The sequence below is a fragment of the Rhinichthys klamathensis genome, unplaced genomic scaffold, assembly GCF_029890125.1.
Source record: "Rhinichthys klamathensis goyatoka isolate OS25496 unplaced genomic scaffold, OSU_Roscu_1.1 h1tg000387l_1, whole genome shotgun sequence".
Taxonomy (NCBI): Eukaryota; Metazoa; Chordata; class Actinopteri; order Cypriniformes; family Leuciscidae; genus Rhinichthys; species Rhinichthys klamathensis.
Genome location: NW_026606891.1, coordinates 303,328 through 331,295, shown reverse-complemented (window position 1 = coordinate 331,295; position 27,968 = coordinate 303,328). Strand labels below are relative to the sequence as shown.

The following is a 27,968-nucleotide window of genomic DNA, read 5'->3' as shown; positions in this document are numbered from 1 at the left end:
AATTATTGATAAAAATTAGCTTGGTGTCAATAAAATGTATTATTTGTATTGTGCATGTGTTGTTATGCTTATTGCAGTATTGTTATATTAGCTTATCAACATGCTAACGTAAAACTATTGAAATCAGTTATGAGTTATTAAAATATACATGTTTATGTGAATAAATATTAAAATTTTGCCTATTAATCAGTGTTGCTACAGTTAAGTAAAACTAAAATTAATAAAAATAATTTTCATTAACTGAAATTGAGCTGAAATAAAATATAAATATTAGATGAAAACCTTAAATGAAACAAAAAATTACAAATGTTGTCTTGTCAACTTACTAAAATAAAGTACAAAAAATACTAAAACTAAAACAAAATTAAATCAAGTATATTTAAAAATACAAAAAAAAAATACAAAAGCACATAACAAAATTCCTAAAATTAAAAAAAAGTAAAAAAAGTAATAATATATTGATAAATACAATAATTGTACATAAATAATACTAAAATAACACTGCTTTAAAACTATTCCTCAAGTATATATTGATTCTGACCTTTACTGCAGCCCAGGTAGTTGTTTGGATTCATGTGACTGGCTCCCTCCACACAGGCGTCACATTTATCTCCGGTCACATAAGGCTTGCACAAGCATTGCCCCGTCTGGGGGTGGCATGTGCCATTGAATCCCCCCACAGGATCACATCCACACGCCTCACACCTAGACACATGAAGATCACAAGAGACACAAAAACCATTTTCATAAGATAAAAAACAGTATCACTTCTTATGACATTGTCTATATCTGTAGAGGACATGAAATCAGGTAATTAACCAAAAGTAACAAGTCCAGTTTTATTTACAAAAAACTGTGAGTCTCTCCAACTGGCTAAGATACGAAGAGTTGCACAAAGTGAATGTGTGCGTGTTAGTGCGTGTGTGACTGTGAGGGAAGGACTAAATGGAGGCATTCACAGATGCACCTGTCAGTGACACTTCTGGGAGGGGTGTAGGGGATGGAGGAGGAAAGGCCCTGAGGGGCCAGCAGCGGGTGATGTGGGGGCCAAGCGCCTGACACCCTCGAAAGCAGCTGATAAAAGCCACAGACTCTTAATGAGCTGAAAATTTGTTCTGTCAACTAGAGGGGTGTTTTGGGCAAAGCCACCCGTTTCCTAATGTGGTTCGACCTTGACTCCTCGGAAGGAGACAGTGAACTTTTTTTCCCTTCCCCCGTCATGCAAAAATGAAGCCAGTAGAGGAATCAAATTCTGTGATCAGTACCAATATTGCGATGTTCCACATGCTTACATTCTCCATATTTGAAATATATCAGTAGCTTGCAGCTATCAAATAAATGACTCCAGATTGCGCCTCGACGTTTGTCTAGAACAGGTGTTGCAAATAGAGCTGGAAAGTTTGCAGACAAGAAATTGAGCAAGTTTGACTGGCAACAAGAAAAAACAGTGAGCAGATATGAATATGACCTACACTTCTGTTAAATAAAACTTTTTTCCCTCCAAGGTTAAATGATTAGCCAAGCACCATTCTCCTGTAGCCTATGTTTGTCATTTGCTGTGATGGCTAATCTTCCCTAACCATATTGTGGGTTTTTAACTACCTCTATTAGGTGGTCCGCAGCGGACGACCCAATATAAGAAAACAAAATAAGATGCATTGTCTTATTGATTCCGGGGCGGACAAATGAGTTTATAATATTTAGATAAAGAAATCTTTATTGTGTAGGATCTCCTGATGCAGTTCAAGCTTCCCCTCTAATCAGTTTAAATAGTTCATTTTTCATCCTTACCGGGCGAACGAGTGCAGCTGGATGGATTGCGTATGCAGTGATCTGTCACGACTCGTATGGATTAACAATTTGTGATGTCCGGTAGCCCTGTTGTTGATGCATTGAAAACACGCACTCATGCTATTTGCATCTCACCAGCCAACAATTAATGTTCTCCCTACCTACTGCGCATCCCAACATCATATTTTTTTTTTCTTCACTTAAAAGGTAAACGATGGTTAATATGGGAAGCGCTGACGATGTCCCCCACTGTTCCTTTTCTTCACCCAGCATGGCTGGAGTAGTTATCTATCTCCTACAAGCCTTCAGGAAGGTCATTCAATGAGACTCCAACCAAACCACCAAGACTTAAATATAAAAATAATCAAAAGAAAATCTGCCGTATGTAGAAAACGAAAAAAAAAAAAACATGAAAAATAATTTTCCAATCCACTGACTCCTGAGAATGCCAAGTTTTCCATCCCCAACTTAGGCCATATGTTCAAGCTGGGGAGCTGCTTTGGAGTATATCATTAAGACAGCTAACATATGATGTATTTACAACCTAATTGATGTATCCAACAAATCAACTATGCAGAGAGCATTAAAATGCAGCCTCGTTTAGAGGCGGGAGACTTTAATGGCTAATTTGACCTTTGCTGGCTCTGTCTGAACCCGTGGGCCAGTAAGCAGCTAACTGGCTCAAATCGCTATGAAAAGTGATGTGCATGGTTTTCTAAATGGGCTTTATTCACCAGTGTTCAGTCTCGGTGACGAGTGGGAGGTCTGGAGTCATTTTTGGCGGTGATTTACACTGTTCTATTTAACTTGAAGATATATCTTGCTGCATGTCAATAAATGAAAACGTCTTTCTCGAACATGACCGAAATAATGGTGTTAGACTATAGCACTGACCTGCCAGCACTTGGATCAAAGCCAAAGAAGAGATCCTGGCACTGGTCGCATCTGCGACCGGTCAGTGATGGGTGAGCACACACACACTGCCCTGAGTGGGCAGCACACACCTGCCCCACTGCTCCGACCGAGTGACATTCACACACTTCACACTCGCTCATACCCGCCTCGGACAGGAAGAAACCTGCAATGACAGGATGTGAAGAAACACAAACAGACTCATTATGCAGTTTATTGTGTGCTCTCTGATTTACTTCCTCTTTTTTTTATCACTATGAAAATAAAAAAATCTGTCAACATTTCCTTGAGAAAAAGAGGTACACTTAAACACACTTTTAAAAAGAGTATGAAAAGTGCAAATTAATGTAATGTTTTCAAACACATAATTGCAAGTTATTTACAATGATATGAAAATATATTACAATTTAAATGTATTTTAAATGCAGATAGTTGAACTTAAGAGTTCTTTTTTTTACCCATTTAAGTAGGACTTAAGTACATCTTTATATGTAATTTCAGAGAAAAAGTCAATGGGGTCCAATGTTGTTTTGAACACCAGTGACTTTCATTGACAAATTATTATCCAAAATACTTTTGTGTTCCATAGAAGAAAGAAAGTCATAAAGTTTTGAAATGACCATAGGGAGAGTAAATGATGATAGAATCTTCATTTTTAGGTGACTTATCCCTTTAATGGGATAAGTAGAGTACATCATTCTGACTAAAATCTCCTTTTGGCTTTCACAGAAGAAAGAAAATCAAGTAGGTATTAATTTTGTGGTCGAAATATTCCTTTAAGAGTGTGCTGGTCTACTTTACTGTCTATATCTTCTTAAGAATAAAGTACGAGTTGAATCTCAAGGGCTCCGTCAGGCTCCTGCGCTCATCAATCAGACAGGGGGCGCTGAGTTTGAGATGTTTCAATCACAGGCTGCTTCCCCTCCGGTGAAATACGACAGAGGGGCTTCGTGAGGGGGAGCCTGGGGAGGGCCTGCAGAAACACAGTCATCAGTCCCCCCCACCCTCCACCAAATGGATCTCCCCCCGCTCCCTGTGCTTTCAATTTACTCCTGCCAGCCCCACTCTCCGTACACATGCTTTTATGTGCCGGCATGGGCGGCCGAGGCTTTGGTGAGCAGCAGGTACGTCCGCATTATTTCATCATGTGTGGGGAGGTACGAGCTAGGGGAGGAATGACCGTACATCCTTGTCTGGTTAACGTGCGAGCTTAGCGCCCTCATATCATATGCATAGGCCCATTGGTGGATGTTGGTGAGCATGGTTTCCCTGCTGTAAAAAATAGCATAGCTAAACTGGCTTAAGCTTACATCTAAAATGACCAGACAAAGCTATATTTCTAAATACCAGCAAAAAAACGATGTTTTGGGCATTTTCAGGTCGGTTGCCCACCAATGGCTACCCTTGTTGAAAAGAAGAGTGCCTAATTCTATACAATGTGAACTTGTAGTGTACTTCAAATTTTAAAATGTTATTTTTTTTAACTGTACTTGCAGATATTAATAATGAAATAAAAATGACACTTATACACATAAGTGGCATTTTTATTTCATTATTAAGATCTGTAGTTAACACAAGCTCAAGATGTTTTTACACTTCATTATATGGCATAAAATAATACCCCACTGTGACTACAGTGGTTGTCGGGGATATTAAACATAATTTACTCACTTGTTCACTTTTATAGCTTTGTTGTGTTTATACTCACTCAATTGCAAACTATTATAACTCAAACTTTCCAACTTGTAGATAAATAAAGATTAAAAGAGTTGTTAAGTCATGCCGTGGTGTAATTAGTTTACAGCCTAACTAGCTTTTTACCTCTGCAGATTATAGGCTTAAAATTCATAAATGTTGTGTTAATTGTGATGATTATCTTGATGAACAAAATGTCATAAACATGTGTTGGTCACAGAGCTTATTTTCTGCAATAATTCAAAAGCCAATAGAAAAAAAAAAAATCCAGGGTATCCAGGGTAATGCAACTTCTGGGTTGGCCTACAAAAATCTTCTTTAATTTGTTCTTTAATCTGGTCTAAACTAGTCTGCGTTGTTTTATCATCAGGGTTTAATGGTTGTTTAACAACCTTTTTATTGGATAATACAGCATTAGCATACAGTATCAACTATCCAAATTACAAATAGGGACACATCTCTACAGTAACTTCCTTGGAAGACTGTGCTTGGCGTATAAAAGTCCAAGTTGGTTTTACAGTAAACAGTGAAACAGTGAGGGTTAATCTTAATTACGAACACAAAGGGACCAGCTGTTACAGTTGGTCCTGCCACAGTGACACTTGGACCCCTGGCAGTGCACTTCTAGCACTTACTATGCTGCAAAAAATAAGAGAAGTGCAAACATTTCCACCCCCTGAAGTGCACTTGAGTCATGAGGCCAGCGCTGGCCCAACAACCACTAAGGGGGTTGATTGAGGGTACATGAGGAATGGCCTGTAGCTATGCTAGTTAAACGCCATCGGCCAAAGTGACTGCCAAACACATTCAATTCCCAGGCACAATCTAGGGAAAAAGGAAAAACAAAACAATGCAACAGCTTGCAGAGCCAAGAACAAAATGCGAGGGAGTCATTAGTTAAGGAAAGGAAGAGAGTGCTTTGTAATTCAAAAGATGTTTACTCAGACACTTCAAATGTGATGCGCAATGCCTAGGAATCACGGTAAACAACGAAAGCGATGACTTCACTGGCATTGCCAACACAGTATAATGAGCTTACAAAACCTGATACACCTTGTAAATACACAAATAGTAAGATATTCAAATCAGTCTGAAACCACCAACCTGGTTTACAGGTTCCACAGTCTCGGCCGTAGCGTGTAGGCTGGCACACGCATTGACCGCTAGCAGGATCGCACATGGTTGCAGGCACGGTACCCATGTGGTCACATTGACATGGTTGACATCCATGTGTGGTATTGGCAGAACTCAGGTTGTAGGTGTGAACGGAGCATCGGTTACACCGCAGCCCCTCTACGTTGTGTTTACACGTGCATTGGCCCGTGGTCTTGTCGCACACATCTGAGCCATTCACCGTGCCTCTGAGCTCGCACTGGCAAGGCAGACAGCCCAAAGAATTGCTGCGGTCCAGACTGTGGTATCTGTCCCGGCACACGTCACACTGTCGGCCTTCGGTGTGAGGTTTGCACTTACACTGTCCTGATACCGCATCACAGGAGGTACCGAGAACGGATCCGTTCAGACTGCAGTCGCAGGCAAGGCAGACTCCACTGCCATTCAGACCGTAGAAGTGAGAAATGCAGGTGTCACAGAGGAGGCCTCGCACACCATGTTTGCACTCGCACTGGCCGGTGAAGGGATTACAGAACTGGTGCAGAGAACCCCGTGGGTCGCAGCCACAGGGAACGCAGCCGCTGGGATCTGTGCCATTGAGGAATTTGAAGCCGTAGTTACATCGGTCACATGTTAGACCTAAGTGTAAAAAAAGAGGAGACAACTCTCAGTGCTATTCCCAACCAGAACCCCAGGGGGTAGTTAAACAGGTTTCAGGTTTTGCCTTAATAAATTTAACAAGGCAAAACTTGTTAAAGTTTTGTAAAAAGCTTTGTTAAACTGAAAGACCTAAAATTGTGAAATTTTTAAAAGAAAGAGCTGTCAGATAACGGCTCAACGGACTATTTCAGAAAGCTTTTTTAGGAAAAAAAACTAATATTTATATTAATTTTTAAATATGTATTTATATAGTTGTTTATTTAAAATTTTAAATGTATATATATATATATATAGAAAAAATCTCTTTTTTTTGGTATGGTAATTACTACCAGGATTCCATTTCATTTCATCCTTCATTGCATGTAATTGTGATGTTTTAGTTTTTTTGCTTAAATAATTTTTAAAGTTTAATTGCAAATTCCAAATAAAAAATATTTACACAAAACAATAAAACAAAATTGCGACTTTATATTTCAGTTTTTCTTTATTTTTTATTCTACATTTATCTCACATTTACCTTTTTATTTTAGGTTGAAACAGGCATCCATTACTTTCATTACATTATTTTACTTAAGGGAAAAATAAGTGAAATTCAATTTATGTGTATAACACTAGTAACAGAATATATGTTTCTTTTGCAGATTGCAGCATTTCATTCATCTTTCGTTCAAACAAATCCTATTCAAATTCGCCTTACCATCCACAAACCACCAAACTTGACATCTGAAATGATTTGGTTTTGGCCTTTACATCATAACCCACATCTCATAACACAATGTAGTATATAGTAAACAAATAAATAAATCAGTGAAATATTACACAAGGAATAAAAAACGAAATTGGTAATGTCATCATTAAGTGAGCCCCTTTCCCAATGATGAATTACTCACCTCAGGCATAACACTTAATTTCTCTAAAAGGAAAATAAATTAATTAAAAGACCCAAGAAGGGGAAGGGGAAAAAAGTAAAAATAACTACGAGACTAAAAAGAATTACAGCTCATTTGGAGACCCTAAAAGGTGGTCTACCTGGAATCAAATCATATCAAGTTTTTTAAAATGTGTGCGGTGCTTATTTGAATATGCCATACATATTCCTGACAGGTAATCTATTCCTAATGTTGCTGAGCAGCGCCTACAGGGCAAACCGTTTACAGCCATAAGTACTGAGAACTCCACACTTCTCCACTGCTGTGTATTTCGCTACAGAGCTCCACTTTAATGAATTTAGATATTAATATATTGCTCCCTACCCACAGTTAAACCTCATTACAACATTATGTTAAATGCACAATGTGACACAGATGAATACTCCAATAATATCACGCCAAAGGTGCTGCAATTTGTCATTGTGCTCATGGCTTGTAGATGTTGGAAAAAAGCTATGGTAACCGTGTGCCGTCCAACTGTGAATATAAAAAGAAATTAACTACTAACTTTTAGAACAAAGTGCAGGCAAAATATGTAAGTCTTAAAGCTTAAGATATTATTTTTGGTTAAATTGAAGTGAATTTGGTTAACCAGTGAGATATGTGCATTTAACTGCCCATTGGTGCACCCGTGGAGTGGGACGTGCACCAGCGCAGCCCACATTTTATCAGTAATGCTTTTCTGCATAATATTCTCATACATCAACATTTCAAAGCACATTGTGTACGCAGAGTACTTTGGACGCTTGATAAATTTTGTCCTTATGAAGCTGCGGCTGGCCTCAAACGCGCTGGAGGTAATAAATTGCCTTAATCAAATCTAATTTCTGAAAAATACCTGTGGGAACTACAAACAAAGAAGCAGGTCTTGTAAGAAGCGTGAAAAATAAGGAAGACAGGGGCAGTTTATTATAATCAACTTGGCATTGAATTACAAAATTAAAATGAGGTGGCCCTTGATATCCTGGCTTAGCAATACACATGATCTTCTAAGTAACATTCTTTTGCATTTTATAAGGAAACGGTTCAAAGGTACAAAGAAGAAGAAAAAAATGGAACAGATTTATCGCAAAGGACCTGGAATGCCTGGAAAAGCTGGAAGAAAAATCCTTTTGGCTGCTGCTCATAATAAATTTGTGAAAAAACAGGGCTTTGCCAGAAAAAAAAAGGAGCTTGATGGTAAACAATTTAATCATGCCATTTACATATGCAGCACAGCGGAGCGATCCCTGTATGCTTCATATGTTTTCATTTCAGAAATTAAAAAGTGCAGATAAATAGCAAATGAATAATTTCTAATTATATATATAATATATATATATGTTTGGGGGGGGGGGATAAATATATTTGGGAAATGAACATGAAATAATAGTTAGTTGACGTTCTGGGATTTGAATTAAATTAGGTAACAATTATGATAAACGTGATATAAAATTTCCCTTTTACATTCATATACATTTCACGATAAATCTTAATGTCGACAAAAATGAAGATCATGACTTTTATGTGAACTACCTATTTATTTTGTTTATGTATTTACTTTTTGGTCTGTACATTTTACCAAGTTTGTGGGAATTAACAGAGATAGAGAGACAGAGAGAAAGGCTGAGAGACAGAAAAAAAGAAGTTGGAGAGAGAGGAAGAGAAGGATGGGAGAAGAGAGCAAAAGAGCGAAGGAGGGCGCAATGCTGCTTGATACGTACCGATTACGTTTGCCTTGCACTGGCATTGACCTGAGTCCTGGTGACAGGTAATATCTGGCTGCACGGTCCCGGCGGTATTGCAGTTACAGGCGCGGCAGCCGTCAGCCAGCGCCGACTGCAGCTTGTAGAATCCGTGTTGGCACTGATTGCACTGTCTGCCAGACACATGTCGCTTGCACTTACACTGCCCCCCGATCTGTGGAGGAAGGAGAACGTCACGTGACCGTGCTCCAATTAGTCAAGTTGAGCAGGGCAGTGGGAGTGAGTGTGAGTCATGGATGGGCAGCTCTGCTCTGTCTCTACCCCCCACCCCGCCGATCCCCATTTGGGCTGCTGGGATGCTTTTTATCTCCATTACAGAGAACGGAGTGGTTTAGGATGGGGGAGAAGAGGTCACAACACCTGAGCTCACAAGCTGCCATTGTGCAGAGGGTCGTGTGGCTTAACAAAACGGATCCTTTCTTTGGGATGGATTGAAAGTACCAGCTGTTGTTTAAATGAATGAGGGGGAAATATTTGATACTTCTGACATGAACAGCTACCGTGATGCTGGCGATAAAGTACTGCTGACACGAAAGTCAATAACAAACCAATGCTTTGGAAAGGACTATTGGAAAAGTAGTTCAAACTACATTTTGCCAATGCTTATAATATAATATATCTTTTAGGGCTGTGCAATGATTAATCGCATCCAAAATAAAAGTTTGTGTTTACATAATATATGTGTATTGTACTGTGTATAATTATTTTGTATATATAAATACACACACATGCATGTATATATTTGAGAAATATTTGCATGTATGTACTATATATATTTATATATAATATATAAATATTTTATATATAAATAAAACAATTCTTAACTATATACATGCATGTGTGTGTATTTATATATACAAAATAATTATACACAGAACACACACATATATTATGTAAACACAAACTTTTATTTTGGATGCGATTAATCGTTTCACAGCCCTAAATTTAATATAACAAAATAATATAAAATAAAATAACTAAAATAATATGTATTATTATTATTATCATCATCATCTGTATGCATACTGTTTTATGACCTCATTCATTTATAGACTACTGGAATATATATAAATATATTTGATCTATTACACCACAGGTTGATATAATATGTACCAGAATAAACAAAAGTCATAAAAATACTCTCAAGTCCTGAATAATTTATCAACAACGCTAACAGGATAAAACATAAGACTTAAGCTACATACATTTCAACCAAAATTTGCCAAAAAAAAACACAATCGCTACCCAGCACCTAAAAGAAACAGCCCAACTAACAGTGTAAAGTCATTAGCATATGTGAGGAAATAATCATTCTGATAATTTAAATAAGGTAACAATCTAACATGGGGCTGACCCAGCCATTGATTCTGAATTTGTCATCCAGTATATCTATCGACATGGATCTGTTCCTCCAAAATGCCTTTCATGATGCTAAGATAAAGGAAAAGGTGGGGGAGAATTCTCCTGAGAGAGGCTCTCATGACGACACCTTTACATACTCCCAACTGATCAAAACACTGATAAATGCTGTTGTGAATACTAAAGTCCTCAGCCAATACATCAATGCAAACCTCTCGAGAAGGATTGGCCAATATCGTTATCTGAATCTACAATTCCCAATTCCGTCACAAAGCCGGGGATCAAAGCCTGAGATGTCTTCCTTTGAATATGCACAGAGATTGCCTTGCCGGTACCGTTGCACCTCAAAATTCTTGAATGTTATTTAACGTCATAAATATCAGATCAATGAGTAGGACCATATGGAATCATATGGAGTCAAAAATCTGCAAAAAATCTGTAGAAAGCACTCTTATTTGTTGTGGAAATTATTACTATTAAATTAATCAAAATATCTAATAAATGAATATAAATATGCAAAAAGCGAGGGATAAACTTGGTGGGGGATCAATATCTGCTTTCTGTGCAGCAGGCCTTTTTATTAGAAGTGTGACAATTTTGGTGGATAAAGTATGAATAATGTATTTGTGTGTGCATGTCTACACTTACCGGCTCACATTCTAAACTGCCATTGGCGGTCCCGGCGCTGTGGCACTCACATGGTTTACACACGTCCTTGGCCCACAGGAGTGTACCCACCTCCCTGTAGAAAAGACTCTGACACCGCTCACAGTTCCTGCCTTTAAACCCAAAGAGAGTGAGTGTGTATGTGTGCTTGTAGGAGGAAATGGGTGGGGGGAGGGGAAATTGATGCCAACCTATTAAAATTCAATCATATCATAGGACTATGATTTCAAATTAAAAAACTGCAGTCTTGGGAGAGGTCCGGCGAGAGTGTGTAATTTTCTAAGGTGTCCATTTTAATGTCCTCTTTCATCCCTACCTGCCACTGCGCCTGATGCCCAGCATATGAAACAATGAACCTGTTAGCATGGCCTGATTTACTTCATTAAATGTCCATCTGTTTTCGCTCTGATACATTATTTCGATTTTTCTGCTCTGCTTTTTGATGCTTTCATTACATCACTGCTATTTCTCCAGCTGTTGTAATGAAACATTTCTGGTTTTCATACCATATTGGAAAAATACTAAATTATTTTATAAAACATATGAAAGAAGTAGGTCCAATATGGGTTTTTCCAATAATCGACTGGGATCTTGTATGGAAGCTTGTTTCCGCCATTGAATAAAAAATAAAAAAGGTAATTGTAAAAAACTTTTTTTCTTAGTATTGTGTGATATAAACTCGCAATTGCGAGTTATAAAGTCAGAATTGTGAGATATAAACTCGTACTTCTGAGGAAAAAATTCAGTATTTTTTTCCCTCAGAATTTGCCCTTATAACTTGCAATTGCGGGTTTATATCTCACAATTCTGAGAAAAGAAGTCAGAATTGCGAGATTTAAACTTGCAATTGCGAGAACAAAAAAGTCAGAATTGCAAGAAAAAAGTCAGAATTGCGAGACGAACTCGCAATTGGAAAAAAAAAGTCAGAATTGTGACATAAACTAGCAATTGCAAGAAATAAAGTTAGAATTGCGAGATATATCTCGCAATTCTGACTTTATAACTCGCAATTGCTAGTTTATATCTCACAATTCTGACTTTATATCTCACAATTCTGACTTTATAACTCACAATTCTGACTTTATAACTCACAATTGCGAGTTTATCTCGCAATTCTGACTATATAACTCACAATTATCAAGTGTAGCATCAGTTCTGGCATGTCACGTTAGTCAAGCTGACTCTCAGCTGATCCACGTCTACCTATAGGAATACGACGCCTATCACTGTATACATATATAAGCTCCTTCAGTATTATCAGCAGCTATCGCGTTCTCAGGAGCTAATTACCCTCCTCCATCCCCAGCTCCTCCTCTCGCCCAGTCAGCATTTGGCATTCTGATTCCCCTTGAATCAATAAATTCTCGAATTATGTTGTATTTTAAAATCTTGAATTAATGATATCTGCAAAACATTCATGATGGTACTGTTCTGTTTACCCTAAGGGGGGTTATCGCTGCTCTCCCTGCTCTTATCCATGCTAGGCTGCATGGATGCGCAGGGAGTTCTCGCCTAGAACGGAACCATACCACCAATCAAAACTGTATGCTAATTGTCAATCGTATTTGATGATAGTGGTCCTGACAGAACTGACTTTAGAACTCGCAATTCTGACTTTAGAACTCGCAAAATTTAAATTGTTTTATTCCATGGTGGAAACAAGCTTCCATAATCTAGAGAGCAAGATTACTTTAATGGTAATATAGAATTATCTTAGACATTTCTACACAATATTTAATCAAATTTGTATATATAACGTAAAGCAGAAAATTCTGAAACTTTCAAGTTTCAATTACATTTACAGATTTAAGGTGCTGTATGTAACTTTTTCACTAAAGCATACAAATACCATAATATGTTTGCAAATATTGAGGAAACATGCTAAGTTCACATACTCGTTTCTCTGAACACTGTTTCATACTACACTTCTAAAGCCAGTTATGTTACTTTAAAATGTGCGTTTCCAGGCTGTAATTTCTGTTTTTGTTTTGGTCTGTGATACTGCACGTTGCCAATTTTCATTGTCCATTGCACTCGTTCCTGTTGCGTGTGCTCAAACTGACAACCCGTGTGAGCACCGTCCAGTCTGAGGAGGAGGTGGCGGGAGAAACGACGATCTCTGATATTTTGAATTGGACTGCAGTAACTATTTAGACCGAATTTCATTCTTACAGACTGCACCTTTAAATTAGGGACCTTTCGGTATTTATGGAAAGGGCCACCGGAGGAAAATAGGGGAGGGTCATGTCTTTTTATTCTTTGTTGAGGGGAGGCTCATCCAACTTTTTTAGTCTATAGGGGAGGGTCACCCAACTTTTGTATTCATCAAAACAGCTACATTTCAAAGTGGCTTGTTTGGTGCATATTTTTTCCATGTAGCTTTATGTAGCTCTCTCGGTCTCGGCCCCCCATCGCTATCAGATGGGTCTGACCCAACAAAAATCCAGTTTGGCGCTGTTTCACAGTGCGCGCGCTTTAGTACGCTCAGAAAAGTGTATTAGAACAGAACGCCAAAGAAATGTTTACCCTGCAAAGCTTTAAAGCACGAGCAAATAATGAACTTTTGTGATTGCGAATAAGTGCAGTGTCCTGTGAGTGTAACTCTACCGCTGCATTAACATGTGATGTGAATGTACGTCGAGTTTTACTGTATTGGGACTGAGGCGCCAGAACTGCAGCTGATATAATGTGCGCAGTAGCACAATACTACCATATTTCAGTTTCCATTCTTATTGTGTTTCCACAATAATGTTAGTGAGTAAATCTACTGAAATTGCCCCCATAACAGTGGAGTGTGATGTGTTGGACATAGGGCTACCACATTTTTAAATTACTATTAGTATTCTATTATTTGAAGTTAACATAATAAAATAGACCTACACCAAAAAAAACTAGTTGAGGATAAATTCTTTAAAATTGGGCAATTCCAGCGTTATGGATGTCACATTTGCTGTCAAAACATGAAACATAAATTCTCAGAAAATGCATTTAATACTGAAACGCCTGTTTATATATTCATACTCCAAGGCGGGCTTACACGGTGCGATTTTTTTTGCTGTTTTACGAGCTCGCAGATGATTTTTTTTCACTCGGGAGAAATCGCGTGGAAATCGGTTGTGCTCGCATGTTGCGGCTCATGTCGTGTGCTAGGAAGATACGAGCCGAGCCGAACCTCTCGACCTCACGATCATTTTTAAACATGTCTAAAAAGTTCGGGAGCTGTAGGCTTGAATTCGTGAGGTGTGTGCGCTGTGCGGTTGAATAGAATAGAATAGAATAGAATAGAATAGAATAGAATAGAATAGAATAGAATAGAATAGAATAGAATAGAATAGAATAGAATAGAATAGAATAGCCTTTATTGTCATTGCACTGTCGAGGTACAACGAAATTTGTGTGTGCTCACAGAGCCGCCCCTTGCACCAGACATAACAAAAATAAAATAAACAACAACAACAGCAACACGAAACAAAATACATTTGGACAAAAGACAAAAGGGCTAAACGAGCCGATGTGTCGATCTATCTGAATTTGACCAACCAGGAGCTGAAGAAATCCATAAGAAAGACGAAAATGGCAGCGCCACCGCGAATTTGGACTATTGAAAGGGAAGCCTACTACTTTATTATGATTTTAGTATCATAATGATTAATAAATGCATACACAATTATCAGTGAACTTGATAAATGTTGCAGATATGTTTTAATATGCACAAACAAATGCCTTTCAACTTGTGTGCAAAATTCAGAATTTAATAAATGTGCAGCAATTTGTACAAATAGAGTCTGTATATGTGTTGTAGCCATAATAAGCACATTTTCATATTTATTATAATGTTTTTTTTCCCATCTATGTTAATTATCAAAAGTATAGCCTACGCAATATATCGGGAGACATGGCCAGACATGATTTTGACCACTTCATTAAGTGTTGTTTTGTAGAAAGCCTTTCTTTAAAGTGAATTTCGTTTTGTATAAATTGTATCTTATTTTTAATCGATTTTTCATCAACCAATTGCCAGGAAGAAGCAAATAGCTGGATAGATTTACAAATGCACATCTTGATTGATGCACACATGTTGAAATAACGACATAACCACAACAACCATCTAATTGTCCTGGTTTGAGACTGTTAATACACATAACAAAATATTATTATTATTTTTTTTCGTGTTCGTATTTATAAGGGGAAAAAAATGTTATGGACGTGACAGTTCTCCGTTATGGACATATGACCGCTCTGAAAGTGACTTTAAAACTTTTACAGATACCTCAAACAGAAAGCACAAAGACTTTCTTTAAAGTGAATTTCGTTTTTTATTAATTGTATCTTAATTTTAATCAATGTTTCATCAACCAATTGTCTGGATTTAATATATAAGAAGTAAATAGTAGAAAATCATCATGACATGGAGGCGCCTGCGTGAACTGGACTCTTGTCTAATAAATTAACCGAAACATCGTAATAGGCTGTAGTAGGCTACTTGCCTCACAGATCTGATAAATATATAGAAAGCTTGACATGTCTACTTTTTAACAGAACAATTCAAAACGAAAGAAAACAGACAGACTGCTCTCTGCTTATGTAATCCGAAATGTGCATTTCTCTCTGGCGCTTTCACTATTGCGAAGATCGCGAGTCCGCATCGTCACCTTTATTTTTGCAACCGACACTGACAAAGACTTGTTTATTAATAAACAATTAAAATGTCCCCTTGCTATATTATTCATAATCGTTACTTTTGCTGGTTCTTTGTGGCAGCTTTAAGATACTTTATTGGCAGCGCTGTCACCACTGCATCAGCACCGAAAACATGATTTTTTTTTCCAAATCAAAAATTGTGATACGAACTGAATTGTAGGTTTGGTCTATCATTACAGCAAGATGAGAAAGCAGGAGTTTAGTCGTTTATCATGGAATGGCTATCTGAACATCTTTGCCAAGCCAAACCAGAAAAGTAGCCAAATCAATAAATTATCGGGGAGGGTCATGCCTTTTTTCACAATCATTTTGGAGGGTCATATAAAAAATTATTGCTGGTGAAGGGAGGGTCAAGTCTTTTTTGACTACAGATCTCAAATCTCCTCCGGTGGCCCCTTAAATAAATAACGAACAGTCCCTTAGTTAAATTTTTTACAATCGTTCTCTGAAAAAACATCATATGCTGTTACCTGTGGTGTTATGTGTACAGTTATCACACACCCCTCCACCTCCTCTGAAGTGCTCTCCAGGTTGAGGGTCCAGGCTGATGTTGTAGTGGCAGGAAGAGGAGTGGCCGTAGCACTGGCATGGGCGGCAGTTGTACGCCTGTACCTGATCTCCAGCTCTGAAGGGCTTGTCATTGAAGAGAGGAGAGCAGCGATCGCACTGTTGGAGAGAGTAAGAGATCAGAGCACATCTACACATACATCATCTACATATACATTTATCAGCAATATCCAGATGCGACCTCAAGGTTTAATAGTAAAGTCCCCACAGTCAAAAATAACAGTTTTTCCATATGTATAAGGCAGAGTAAAATCAGCTCATTTATTATAAGTGACTTTCAACAACTGAACTATTTTATTAGGACACTGTCATCGACCAAACATCTCATAATCGAAAGAGAGCGACGGAGAGGCAAGAGGAGAAAAATTAGAAAAATTATTTTATTGGCCAAGTATTTGATTTTTGTGAACAGTCATTACAAATTACGGAGAACACGGGAGGCATCAAATTAAATGATTAAAAATGTATTATAAAAGGCAAAGGAGTCCCCAGTGACTGCTCAAGCTGTGGCAGAGGCTCGCTGTGTCAGGCTGCTGTTTGGGCAGCCGTAGTGGGCCGTGAGCCCGGAGGGAATTGCAAATTCAGCAGGCTGGATGCTAGAAGAGCCAGACACAGACCACCCGCCATACAGCCTATGTCAATCAGGGGTCTGACTGTCAAGCTACAGGGATTTAGATTTTTATATATCACAGAATGACTGTAGTTTCAGAGCGAGCAAATATAGGTGCAACAGTTTTGGCATACTAAAACATAAATTAGCCTATAAAAACACATCCCAGATATGAATATCCTCTACAACAACTTTATAAAAATAATAATCAAACGGTTTATAATATGGTTTGGAATTTTTCTAAAGAAAATTGAAAAAACTTAAAGGTAACACTTTATTTTAAGGTGACATAGTTGTACATTTTACATGCACTTACTATTGTGATAACAATAATGATGTATAATTCCAAGCAACTAACCTTAAAACTAACCATATAGTTAATTAATATTACTCAATACTTTTTGTACTTACACAGTAACAATGTCAACTTAAAATAAAGTGTAACCCAAACAAACAAACAAATAAATAATAAAAAGCCATTTTCTTCAAATCAAACAGTGTGAAAACTATGGAAGCTTGTTTCCGCCACAGAATAAAAAATTTAAAAGGTAACTTCGACTTCTTATTATTAACTGCGACAATTTTTTTTCTCAGAATTACATGTTTATATTTTGCAATTCTGACTTTTTAACACGAAATTGGGAAAATATGATATAAAGTTGCAATTCTGAGAAAAAAAATTGTGAGATAAAAAGTCGCAGTTACCTTTTTAATTTTTTATTCTGTGACATAATTTATGTGGTCGGCCAAAGTTGATCAATATGGAAAATGCAATTAAGTAGACTAATCTAAATCCAGAATTTCATCCACAAAACTAAAACCACAGAACAGAGATCGGCATACACAAGTATTGTGTGTTTTGTATTCGTCTCCAGTGTGCAAGGAGTCGGGCACCAGTGGGAAAAGAGCCTTCATCCCATGTGAAAGGCCTCTGTGAATGCCATGGCTAATTTCACGCTCCCTCAGGAAAGGTCTGCGAGTGGCTGCACCAGTAGCGAGCCTACAGTTAACCTTTAGCCTGTTAGAAAACACAAGGATTTAGCGATGCATTGCCAAAAATGCCATTCTCCATCATTTAAATGATATTCATAAGACTAAAGGGATCATACCGAGGCTAACATTGTAGCAGGTTAAAAAACTTTAAATCAGTAATTATAGTGGAAGAGACACAAACATTTCATTATGCTTAACTCTATATTGAAACACTGTGAGTATGTCTGATATTTAAAGTGAGCTCAATTTTGCTGAGAATATTGCCTTCCACAATTAGTAATGCACCACGTAACTAACTTAGAATCTATCAAACCAAACTACATTGATTGATTAATTGATTGTACCATTAGCTTCAATTAATCAATCAATCAATCAATAAACAAACAAACAAACAAACAAATAAATAATATTATTATTGCTGTCATCCTGATAGGGTGACATTTACTGCATATTTGTATATATTAGGGTGACAGCATTAAACTTACATTTTTTAATATATATATTTACACTAAATTAAAATAATTAAAACTAGAATATGCAATCAATTCTATAACAGAGTCAAAAACAGAGATGAACAACAGTATTTAACAAAATATTTAAAGAAATTAAAGTAAATCCTTGTAGTGAATGTTTTTTGTAAATCGTTTCTTTCAGGTGGTTCACAAAAGGAGGCCATGAGTCTTTCAGACAAATTAATCCACTAATATGAATGTTATATATGAAAGAGTGAACAGTGTAGAAGAGCATTCTAGTATTCAGTTAGTAGCGTCACAACTTTTACACAGCTACACCCCACCATGTGTTGAGTAGTAGAAGACTACATTTAATAGGATGTGGCCTCAGTGGCCTAAAAGACACACACATAGACACTCGTGTCTTAGATTTGTTAATAGACATTGTCTGAATGATTTCTGAGGGATGAATGCGGTGGAATGTGGCTGAGGCATTAACAGGACACATCAAAACACACTCTCAGAGGAATGTGAATGACATGAATGACCTATTGTCAAATACATGTGAACTCCAACAATGCTTTCCTAACTGAGTGACAATCATTTCAGTCAATGTGCACTGCAGACAAGAAATGAGACCCCATCAGCACTTTCATTCGCTCTGAGTGGGATATTACGAGGAAGCAAACATTAGTAGGGCCAGCCTAGATCCGTGTCTCAGAGCTAGTAAGTAAACACAGCAGATAGCTTCGGGGCAGGCGACAGTCCCACCTCGAAGCCAGGTGTTTGGGTCTAGGGGCGTTTAGGGCGGTGAGACAACTCATATTTACCATATTTACACACACACACACACATTTCAGCATATACGTGTTAGATGTGGCCCTTGTTTGTTTCAGTGAAAACAACAACAGTAGCAGCAGTAGAGAGAGTGTGCCGTGTCTGGCCTTGAATAATGCATGACATCTGGTGAATAATTTAAATCACCAAACATCAGGTTTAAAAGTTTAATCCTGGGACTTGTTCCCAATGTTCAGAATTATATGCAGCGATCTGGACAGCGCAGACTCTCAATAGGAATAACGGTGAGGGGGTTCCAGAGAGGAATGGAGAACTTGTAGAATATGGAAAAGACTACGGGGTTTTATTTTGTCAAAAGCAGTTCTACAAATAAAGGACATTTAAACCTTACTATATTTTCACATGCAGAATTGCTGAAACCATTAATCAAACTGTCCCCCCTTAAATGGTCCTTTCTCTAATTTGTAGTGTCAGAAGGTCTGATTCGTTCTAGTGAATCAGTTCATACTAAACCAGTGGGTCTCAATCTTTTGACTTCAAGGGTCCCCCAATGTCCACAACAATATTTGCATATCTGTATACAATATTTTTCTCTATCATATGTAGGAATGTCTGATTCATTTTAGTGAATCAGTTTGCCTAAAAATGTCCTGTAGAAGTCTGATTCATTCTAGTGAATTAGTTTACCCTAAAGAATGGCCCCTTCTCTCAAATGCTTCATTATAGTGAAACAGTTTGAACTCAATAAACCTCTCTCTCCTATTTCAAATCGGAAAATCCAATGCATTCTAGTGAATCTCTCTTATATGTAGCATTGAACAGTTTATTCGAATGGTTCATGGAAATTATTTTATTTTAATTTTAAGTCCTTCATGGTATTTTAGGTCTCAACTACAGCTTGACTGTAGTTCAAATACTTTAAATTATGATAATCTTGGCAAACTACAGTTTCAAAGTAGCTTCTCGACACTGGTGAGCCATGGCATTCCTGAAAGTGTGAGTACTGGCGCCGTGTCATCAGAGCTTTCCCTGAGATATAATTACCTTTGCTGGACTCATCATCAAGACACCCAGGGGCTGATGGGACAGGACGATTAGAGCATTGCTGCCCACAAAACCACTTCCTTCTCTCCTTCCCCTTTTCTTTTTTACCCTTCTTCTAGCTCTTTTCATCAGGAAACTGGAGATGTGCGGGAATGATCGCTCTGTCTCTTGTTTTCCTCACACTAGGTCTATCTCTCTTTCTCTCTTTCTTTCTCTCTCTCTTTCTTTCTTTCTCTCTCTCTCTCTCTTTCTCTCTCTCTCTCTCACTGCTTTTTTCCTGTCACTCTGTTAAGGCCTGTTTTTGAGTGTGCTGTTCATTAAAGAGGACTCTTGCACGTCATTAAAGGGAAGTGGTTAATTAAAAGGGGGCCTCCCCTGCGGGACTCACATTAGCTCCATGTGTGTGGCTCTCTGGGAGGCAGGCGCAACGGTACGGACTCACACTAGTGTCACAGCTGTCTGCATGGCCATGGCACTCACACCTAAGTGGACAAAGACACACAATTAGAACCCACATCCTTCTGGAGAATCTTCGTTTATGTTCGTCTCATACATCTAGTGGAACTGGTTCTCAAGGTAAATCAAAAAATTGTGTTTTGCTTGAATACCTTAATGGGAGCAGGTATAGGGTGAAATCAAGGAAACGGGATATTATGATGCAGATTATGCATATATGATTTGTTCATGTTCCACAAAACTATGCTATGTTTAAAAGTACATGATTTTTTTTGGTGCATGGTGAGAACAACAACAATTTCTTCCATAATGTGGCATTTGTAAATAGGGTATTTACATTTTACACATTTAAAAATAAGTAAAACAAGACATGATTTTACAGTGTGGTAATTGATTGGCTGAGAAAAAAGAGGTCTTTATGATGTCAGCAGAAAGGAAAGGAAAGTTGTTTTAGGCAGTCAAAACAAAAAACTTAAGACAGGAGGGATCGTGTATGTTGATGAAAGATTGCCATGACTGTTTATTTCTTCTTTGAAATAACATGTAATCAAGAATCTGTCATAATAAGACTAAGAAAATGTATTTCAAAAAACAAAAAAAAGTTTAAAAAAAATAATAAAAGTTGCTGTATTATGTCAAATCATTTGAATCAGTGTTCACTTTAAATATATATTTTTAAATAATCCAAATTTATAATTTTCAGTTCAACTTAAATTTTTTCAGGACACTTGGAAATATGTAGCAAGTTTCAACAAATCAACAGGGTCAGCAACATCAACGGTTCCTGACAAAATCTTTCTCTTCCTTTTTCACATTCTCTAGATCTCTCTATCAATCTTCCATTCCATCATTCTCTCTGTGCATGGCTAATAGGACTTTCGCATTCAACATTTATAAATGCCAAAGGAAATATCAACGGTGTGTCGTAATGTACAACAGCAGACATGACAGGTCTCCATCAGACGGAACACGCACCTGCAGGTCACCGCTTTAATTATTCATTCTCAACGGCCCTTATTCAACATTATCATCCACACATCTTTACACGGCTCCCTCTAAAAGCAGCACCCTTCACCTCCGTTACTCAAACAAACAACTTAACAAGAAAACAAGAGAGGAGGAGAGTGGAAAAGAAAGAGGGCTGTCATTATTGCTGGAGGTTATTACGGTATGAGTGTAAACCAAACACTAATGCTCCCAGACACAGCTTGACACCCTGTCAGAATACCTCAAAGGCGGAATTTACGCACATTTTAGTCCCCAAACACACATACATCCTCTTCTCAGCCTCTCACGGGTTTGAACTGTCAGTCTCCCTAAGGGGGTGAATCCACTTCTGTTTACTCTCTGCCTTTGTTTCTCCAGCGAAGCTGTTGCGATGCCTCAGAGAGCAAAAGAAGAGAGCCATACACACTGAAAAAAAAAGTCCTTTGAATTTACTTGATTTTAATGTGTACATCGGTCCCACATGATCAGAATGTGTTCAACTGACACAATTTTCCTCTTTTTCTCAATTAATTATTGCTTGTCAAACCAAAGTATTTAATTCCCGTAGACTGCTTAAAATAATCATGTTGATTCAAGACATTATTTGTAATTACTGTAATACAAATTTATTGTGTAATGTTAAGCGATTTCATCATGTCAAGGGTACCAGATTTCCAACTGTAACTACAACTTGATTTCTCAATGCTAATATTAACAGTATTGTTACACTAAAGCAATTTCATTATGTTTCTGGTATCAGAGTTGTGTAAATCTAACTCGCTTAAGTGAACTATTGTAGACGTTTTGAATGTGTGTGTGAATACAAAATCATAAATGTAAAAAATACATATTGGCATTGAAAATAAATGCAAAAGGCAAAGAGTTTTGTATTATTGTTGTATTGATATTTTCAAAAATGGAGGACTTAACAGTTCCCATGAACTAATAGCTTGTTTTCATATGACGTCACGCCACTGCGTTGCCATGGCGCGAAATGCAAATGGAGGGCAGGAAGTGATTTGCTGTATTTAGAAAGCACTATAACAAACTCAAAATGCCTATGTTTTGCGTCGTTTATGGTTCCTTAAATCGATCAAACCACGAGGAGTTTTTATCGTGTACCAAAAGTTGTTGTTCTTAAGGGGGGAAAATGCAAGAAATTGACCGAAAAACTCCAGAAAAACGGCTTGCAAACCTACGTCTGCGGTCGGGAGGAGCCGAATGGGAAAATGCCCGCGTGTGCAGTGATCACTTCTTCAAAGGGGAGTTAGTTAATACAACTTAAGTGGCAATGTTTGTGTAACGTTTACGAACTTCGTAAAGTCAAAGTATGTCTGTGAGACGAGGTAGTTGCTGATATCTACCGCCTCGATGGCAGGAAAATCTTTCAATTCAGTTGAAAATCGCTCCTCTTCATAACGTAAGGATCACGTCCAACATACGTTTGATTTTTTGTTTATATCTTTCTCTTGTAATAGCGTGTAAAGTAGTACAGTACGGACTTTCCTCCATCTCGTCCATTGCGCTCTTCACTCCCTGCCCTCCATCTGAATTTCGCGCGTCATCATAATCACGTGACTGAAACCCAGCTATTTCATAGAGAATTACAAAAAACATACATAATGCAAACCACAGTTGTTTAGAGAGGATTCACACAACTAATGTAAATTCTGCATTGTGTAACATATGTAACCACACACAGTAAGTGGAGCATATACTCAAATTCATAAAGAACTCTTTCTCTTGCAATAACATTTGACAGTAAGTGGAGCATATACTCAAATTCATAAAGAACTCTTTCTCTTGCAATAACATTTGACAGTAAGTGGAGCATATACTCAAATTCATAAAGAACTCTTACTCTTGCAATAACATTTGACAGTAAGTGGAGCATATACTCAAAATCATAAAGAACTCTTACTCTTGCAATAAGATTTGACAGTAAGTGGAGCATATACTCAAATTCATAAAGAACTCTTACTCTTGCATTAACATTTGACAGTAAGTGGAGCATATACTCAAATTCATAAAGAACTCTTACTCTTGCATTAACATTTGACAGTAAGTGGAGCATATACTCAAATTCATAAAGAACTCTTACTCTTGCATTAACATTTGACAGTAAGTGGAGCATTAACATACTTCAAATGTTCGTCAATGTGGATTAAGAACAGCAAACTAATTTATAAACCTAGAATTCATTTCAGTGGATTCACAAAAACACTGTAAATTCTGCATTGTGTAACATACTCAAATTCATAAAGAACTCTTGCATTAACATTTGACACTAAATAGAGCATATACTTAAAATGCTGTTCTTAATACATGTTGACGAACAAAAACATTTCTAAAAATAGTAACCGTCAGTTGTCAGTTAACCGACAGAGGACTCTACTTAAACAGAGGACTTGTGGACAGAGGACTCTACTTAAAGGAACACTCTGACTTTTTGGGACTTTAGCCTATTCACCTTATCCCCCAGAGTTAGATAAGTCCATACATACCTTTTTCATCTCCGTGCGTGCTATAAGTCTGTTTGACGCACCCACCGCTAGCCTAGCTTAGCACAAAGACTGGATGTTAATGGTTGCAGCTAGCATACTAATCCAAATAAGTGACAAAATAACGCAAACATTTTCCTATTTACATGTTGTGATTTGTATAGTCACAGAGTGTACAAAAAACAAAGTCACATGAGACACAGACATATTTTAACCGTATAAATACTGGGAACTATATTCTCTGAAGGCGAAGCACTGCTACTCGGGCGGAGTGATAACCGCAGCACCTGAGACGCCCCGTGGTGAGGAGCAGAGAGCGCGTCTCAGGTGCTGCGGTTATCACTCCGCCCGAGTAGCAGTGCTTCACCTTCAGAGAATATAGTTCCCAGTTTTTATACGGTTAAAATAATGTCTGTGTCTCATGTGACTTTGTTTTTTGTACACTCTGTGACTATACAAATCACAACATGTAAATAGGAAAATGTTTGCGTTATTTTGTCACTTATTTGGATTAGTATGCTAGCTGCAACCATTTACATCCAGTCTTTGTGCTAAGCTAGGCTAGCGGTGGGTGCGTCAAACAGACTTATAGCACGCACGGAGATGAAAAAGGTATGTATGGACTTATCTAACTCTGGGGGATAAGGTGAATAGGCTAAAGTTTCAAAAAGTCGGAGTGTTCCTTTAAACAGAGGACTTGTGGACAGAGGACTTGTGGACAGAGGACTCTACTTAAACAGAGGACTTGTGGTTTTTTTTACACAGACAACCATTTACTACTTACACAGAGGACTTGTGGTTTTTCAGTGGCAGTGCAGCCTCTCTGACACTTTCACTGAAAGAGCCCGTTCTTTAAAGCGAGTGCTTTATTTGATAGTTTATCTCCATCCAGTTCCATAAAAATCTTTTGGACTACCTCAAAAGTGTAGTGGAGGTCAGTAGGGTAGCTGAGGTTCAAGGCATACATCAACCCAAACAGCATAGCAACAGCTAATGATGCATTGTCCAGATATTGCAACACCTTCATGCCTTCAAGGACAATGCCAACATCCTCTGGTTCATCAGAAGCATGTTGTTTGAGAACATAAATCCCAAGAGTGGTCTCTTCAATGGCCTTATTGATGCTGACTTCATCCATGCCCTGTACAAAACAAACATAGGTAAATGTAGGAAAATAAGACCTAATGAGAAAAGAATAAAGATTAAACTAAGCAGCCATACTAGGGCTGGGTATCGATTCAGATGTTCCAATTTGATTTGATTTCGACTTGTAAGCTCTCAATTCGATTCTCGATTCGATTCTAAATTAATAAAAATAAAGTAACAACGGGAAACATTGTATTTTAATTTCGAGAGGGATGTACAAAAACAAATGCTTAATATATATTAGCAAAACCATACATTTATACATGTTCTGCTAATTAATGAATAATTTCATCTCAAGTGAACAGGTAAGAGAACAGGAGAAGAGTGGAAGGAAAAACAACAAAAAAGAGATTCATGTACTTACCACATATTCCTGCACAAGGCTTTCTGGATCTTTACCCATGTAGATACAGACTCCCTTAATGACACACTCTCGTCCAGCATCTACATCATCACACTGAAAGAAAATTTATGACAGTTGTTTTCAGATATCATTGGTGACTTCAAATGTTACATTTAAGTCAAGTTTGGTTTGGCTAACCCTAAGCGTTTGGAGAATTTTGCAGAAAACTTTTATCTGACTCCATTTCATCACAAACCTCGAATTTAGGTTTGAATGCCAATTGATTACTGACTATTTATATAATAATTGACCTAGACACTTGATTATTTAACTCTTTCCTCAATAAGGGCATTCCAAGTCTTAAATGTGCACGGACAGTCCAGGTATGTACATGGAAAGCGAGAACTACGTCCAAAATGTGGATGCTTTAACTTATAGTGATGCAAAAGCTTGGACCTACTTGACACAGTTTCTGTACAACCCTTACAACTCCACATTCCCAGGACCTAACCCTGTAACATAAAAAAAAGTCATTAGGTACAATTAAAGCTCCAAATTGAAATTTAGATATAAACAAAATGGTCCACTATTAAACTAGTAACTACACAATTAAAATATAAAAAACACATATACTATCTAGACTAACACTAAACAACTAAATATGTTTTTAATGTTGTTAAATATCCTATTGGAATTGCAACATTTATAATGCAAGCATACATTTTGAATTATGTATTTAAGTCACAGATTTAGGACTTTAGCAGCAATACGAAAGGAAATTAACAGACTTACCCATTAAAAGCTTTTGAGTGTGTGTGCAAAGATGACCTATGATATAAATTATTTAGAATTAGTGAGGAACTCAGCACATAGCTTCACATAATTGAAAGACCACAAACAGACAGTGCAATAGAATAGGAGTGCAATAATTCTGAATAGAATATACATATTGATAAAATGTTTTTTGAATGTGCCTTATGTAAGATTTTAAATATGTAAGATAGCAATAACTGTAAAGTGACTATTTTAATGGGGGTTAAATGTAGGTTAATTAATCTGTTCTTTTGTTTGAATTCATTTTGATTTTGCTAAGTTACATTTTTTTTTTTTTTTTTTTTTTGCTTTTCAATCCGGAAGAACGAAATTGCTTGGAAAAAAACGCAAAAATAACCAATTTCAAACACCAGTGCGTTTAGTGTTTTAAGAGATGTGCAGCCTGTACATATCGGTCACATCTCAAAATGTGTTTTGGGGTTTTATGACCCTTTAAGGAATTGCGAGGTGGAATAGCTGCAGATTTCTCTCACGCACTTTATGAGCAGTGACTTCATGTCTCATTTGTCTCAGACGCGCTGCGCTGATCACACGTATTTAGCAAAATTATTTGCCTTTTGCTGAATACTGCGCTTCAACTGTTTAAAAATCACCTGTTTTTAAACCTCAGTGCTTAAAACACATGCAAACGATAAGCTTTCGAGGTCGCGCAGCATAGCAACGTAACATGAACGCAACCACACAGAGATAACAGTTAATTCAAAATCTATACATCGAAGTTGAGCTTCGAGCGGGAAACTCAACTTCCATAGGAATTAACTAAAAACGTTCGCTCTGCTCTTTGCTTCGATCACGCACTTTTATTGAAAATGAGGTCGACACTCGCAAAAGGCCCTTTTTTGCCATTTGCGAGTGTCGACCTCATTTTCAATAGCCTAAGTTATGCGTGATCGAAGCGAGGAGCAGAGCGAACGTTTTTAGTTCATGGAAGTTGAGTTTCCTGCTCGAAGCTCATTTTCAATGCAAAGCTTTAATCAACATGAGGAAAACAAGATTCACAATATTTAATTTGATGAGAAATACCTCAGTTTCAAAAATACCAGTTGTGCTTAGGTGCTGAGGTTTCCACCGACTGAGAGTGACGTTAGGCCTACGTTGACTCTTGATGCTAAATCTAACAGAGGGTGTTAAAGTGTTGATAATTGTACTGAAAACTGTAATCTAGTGGAAATATCACCTAAATTACTACAAAACAAACATAAAGCAATATGATTAACTTACTTTTTAGAAATTCGGTCGGTGTCCGTCGTCTGAGGCTGCAGAGTCTTGCACAGTTTTGGCGCAAATTGACGGTTGATTCTCCTTTTACTGCATTTGGCGCATCCTTCTAATTGATGCATTACCGCCACCTTCTGATCCGGAGTACCCCGGTTGTGCCCAAACACAATTATATTGATTTCAGTTTTTAATTCAATCAATTTCCATCAACGTGAGAAAAATGTCTAAATACAGCACTTAAAAGAAATAAATGAAATCTACTTGATTAAATCATATTCACCAAAGAAACATAAATGAATCGTGTTGTATATATATGCTTTATTTGTGTAATTTCAAAGACCTGATATGTCCATTTTTTTCAGTGCAGGGGGGGGAAAGAGAGAAAAGGCGGGGAGGATGGGGGACACCTCTGAATGTCAGAGGATGATGAGATTTCACAGTCTCTAAA

General features: G+C 37.5%; 1 protein-coding gene across 1 annotated transcript in view; it reads right to left on the bottom strand.

Moving 5' to 3' along the window:
- The window catches only part of ush2a (Usher syndrome 2A (autosomal recessive, mild)), a 236,098-nt gene that overhangs the window by 182,180 nt on the left and 25,950 nt on the right, over window positions 1-27,968 (bottom strand). Inside the window, exons 9-15 of the mRNA XM_056234074.1 lie at window positions 20,424-20,517; window positions 16,042-16,237; window positions 10,853-10,983; window positions 8,804-8,999; window positions 5,503-6,150; window positions 2,686-2,869; window positions 542-705 (exon numbers count right to left, since the gene is read on the bottom strand). Coding sequence (XP_056090049.1) covers window positions 542-705; window positions 2,686-2,869; window positions 5,503-6,150; window positions 8,804-8,999; window positions 10,853-10,983; window positions 16,042-16,237; window positions 20,424-20,517 — 1,613 coding nt within the window. The remainder of the gene's footprint in view (window positions 1-541; window positions 706-2,685; window positions 2,870-5,502; window positions 6,151-8,803; window positions 9,000-10,852; window positions 10,984-16,041; window positions 16,238-20,423; window positions 20,518-27,968) is intronic.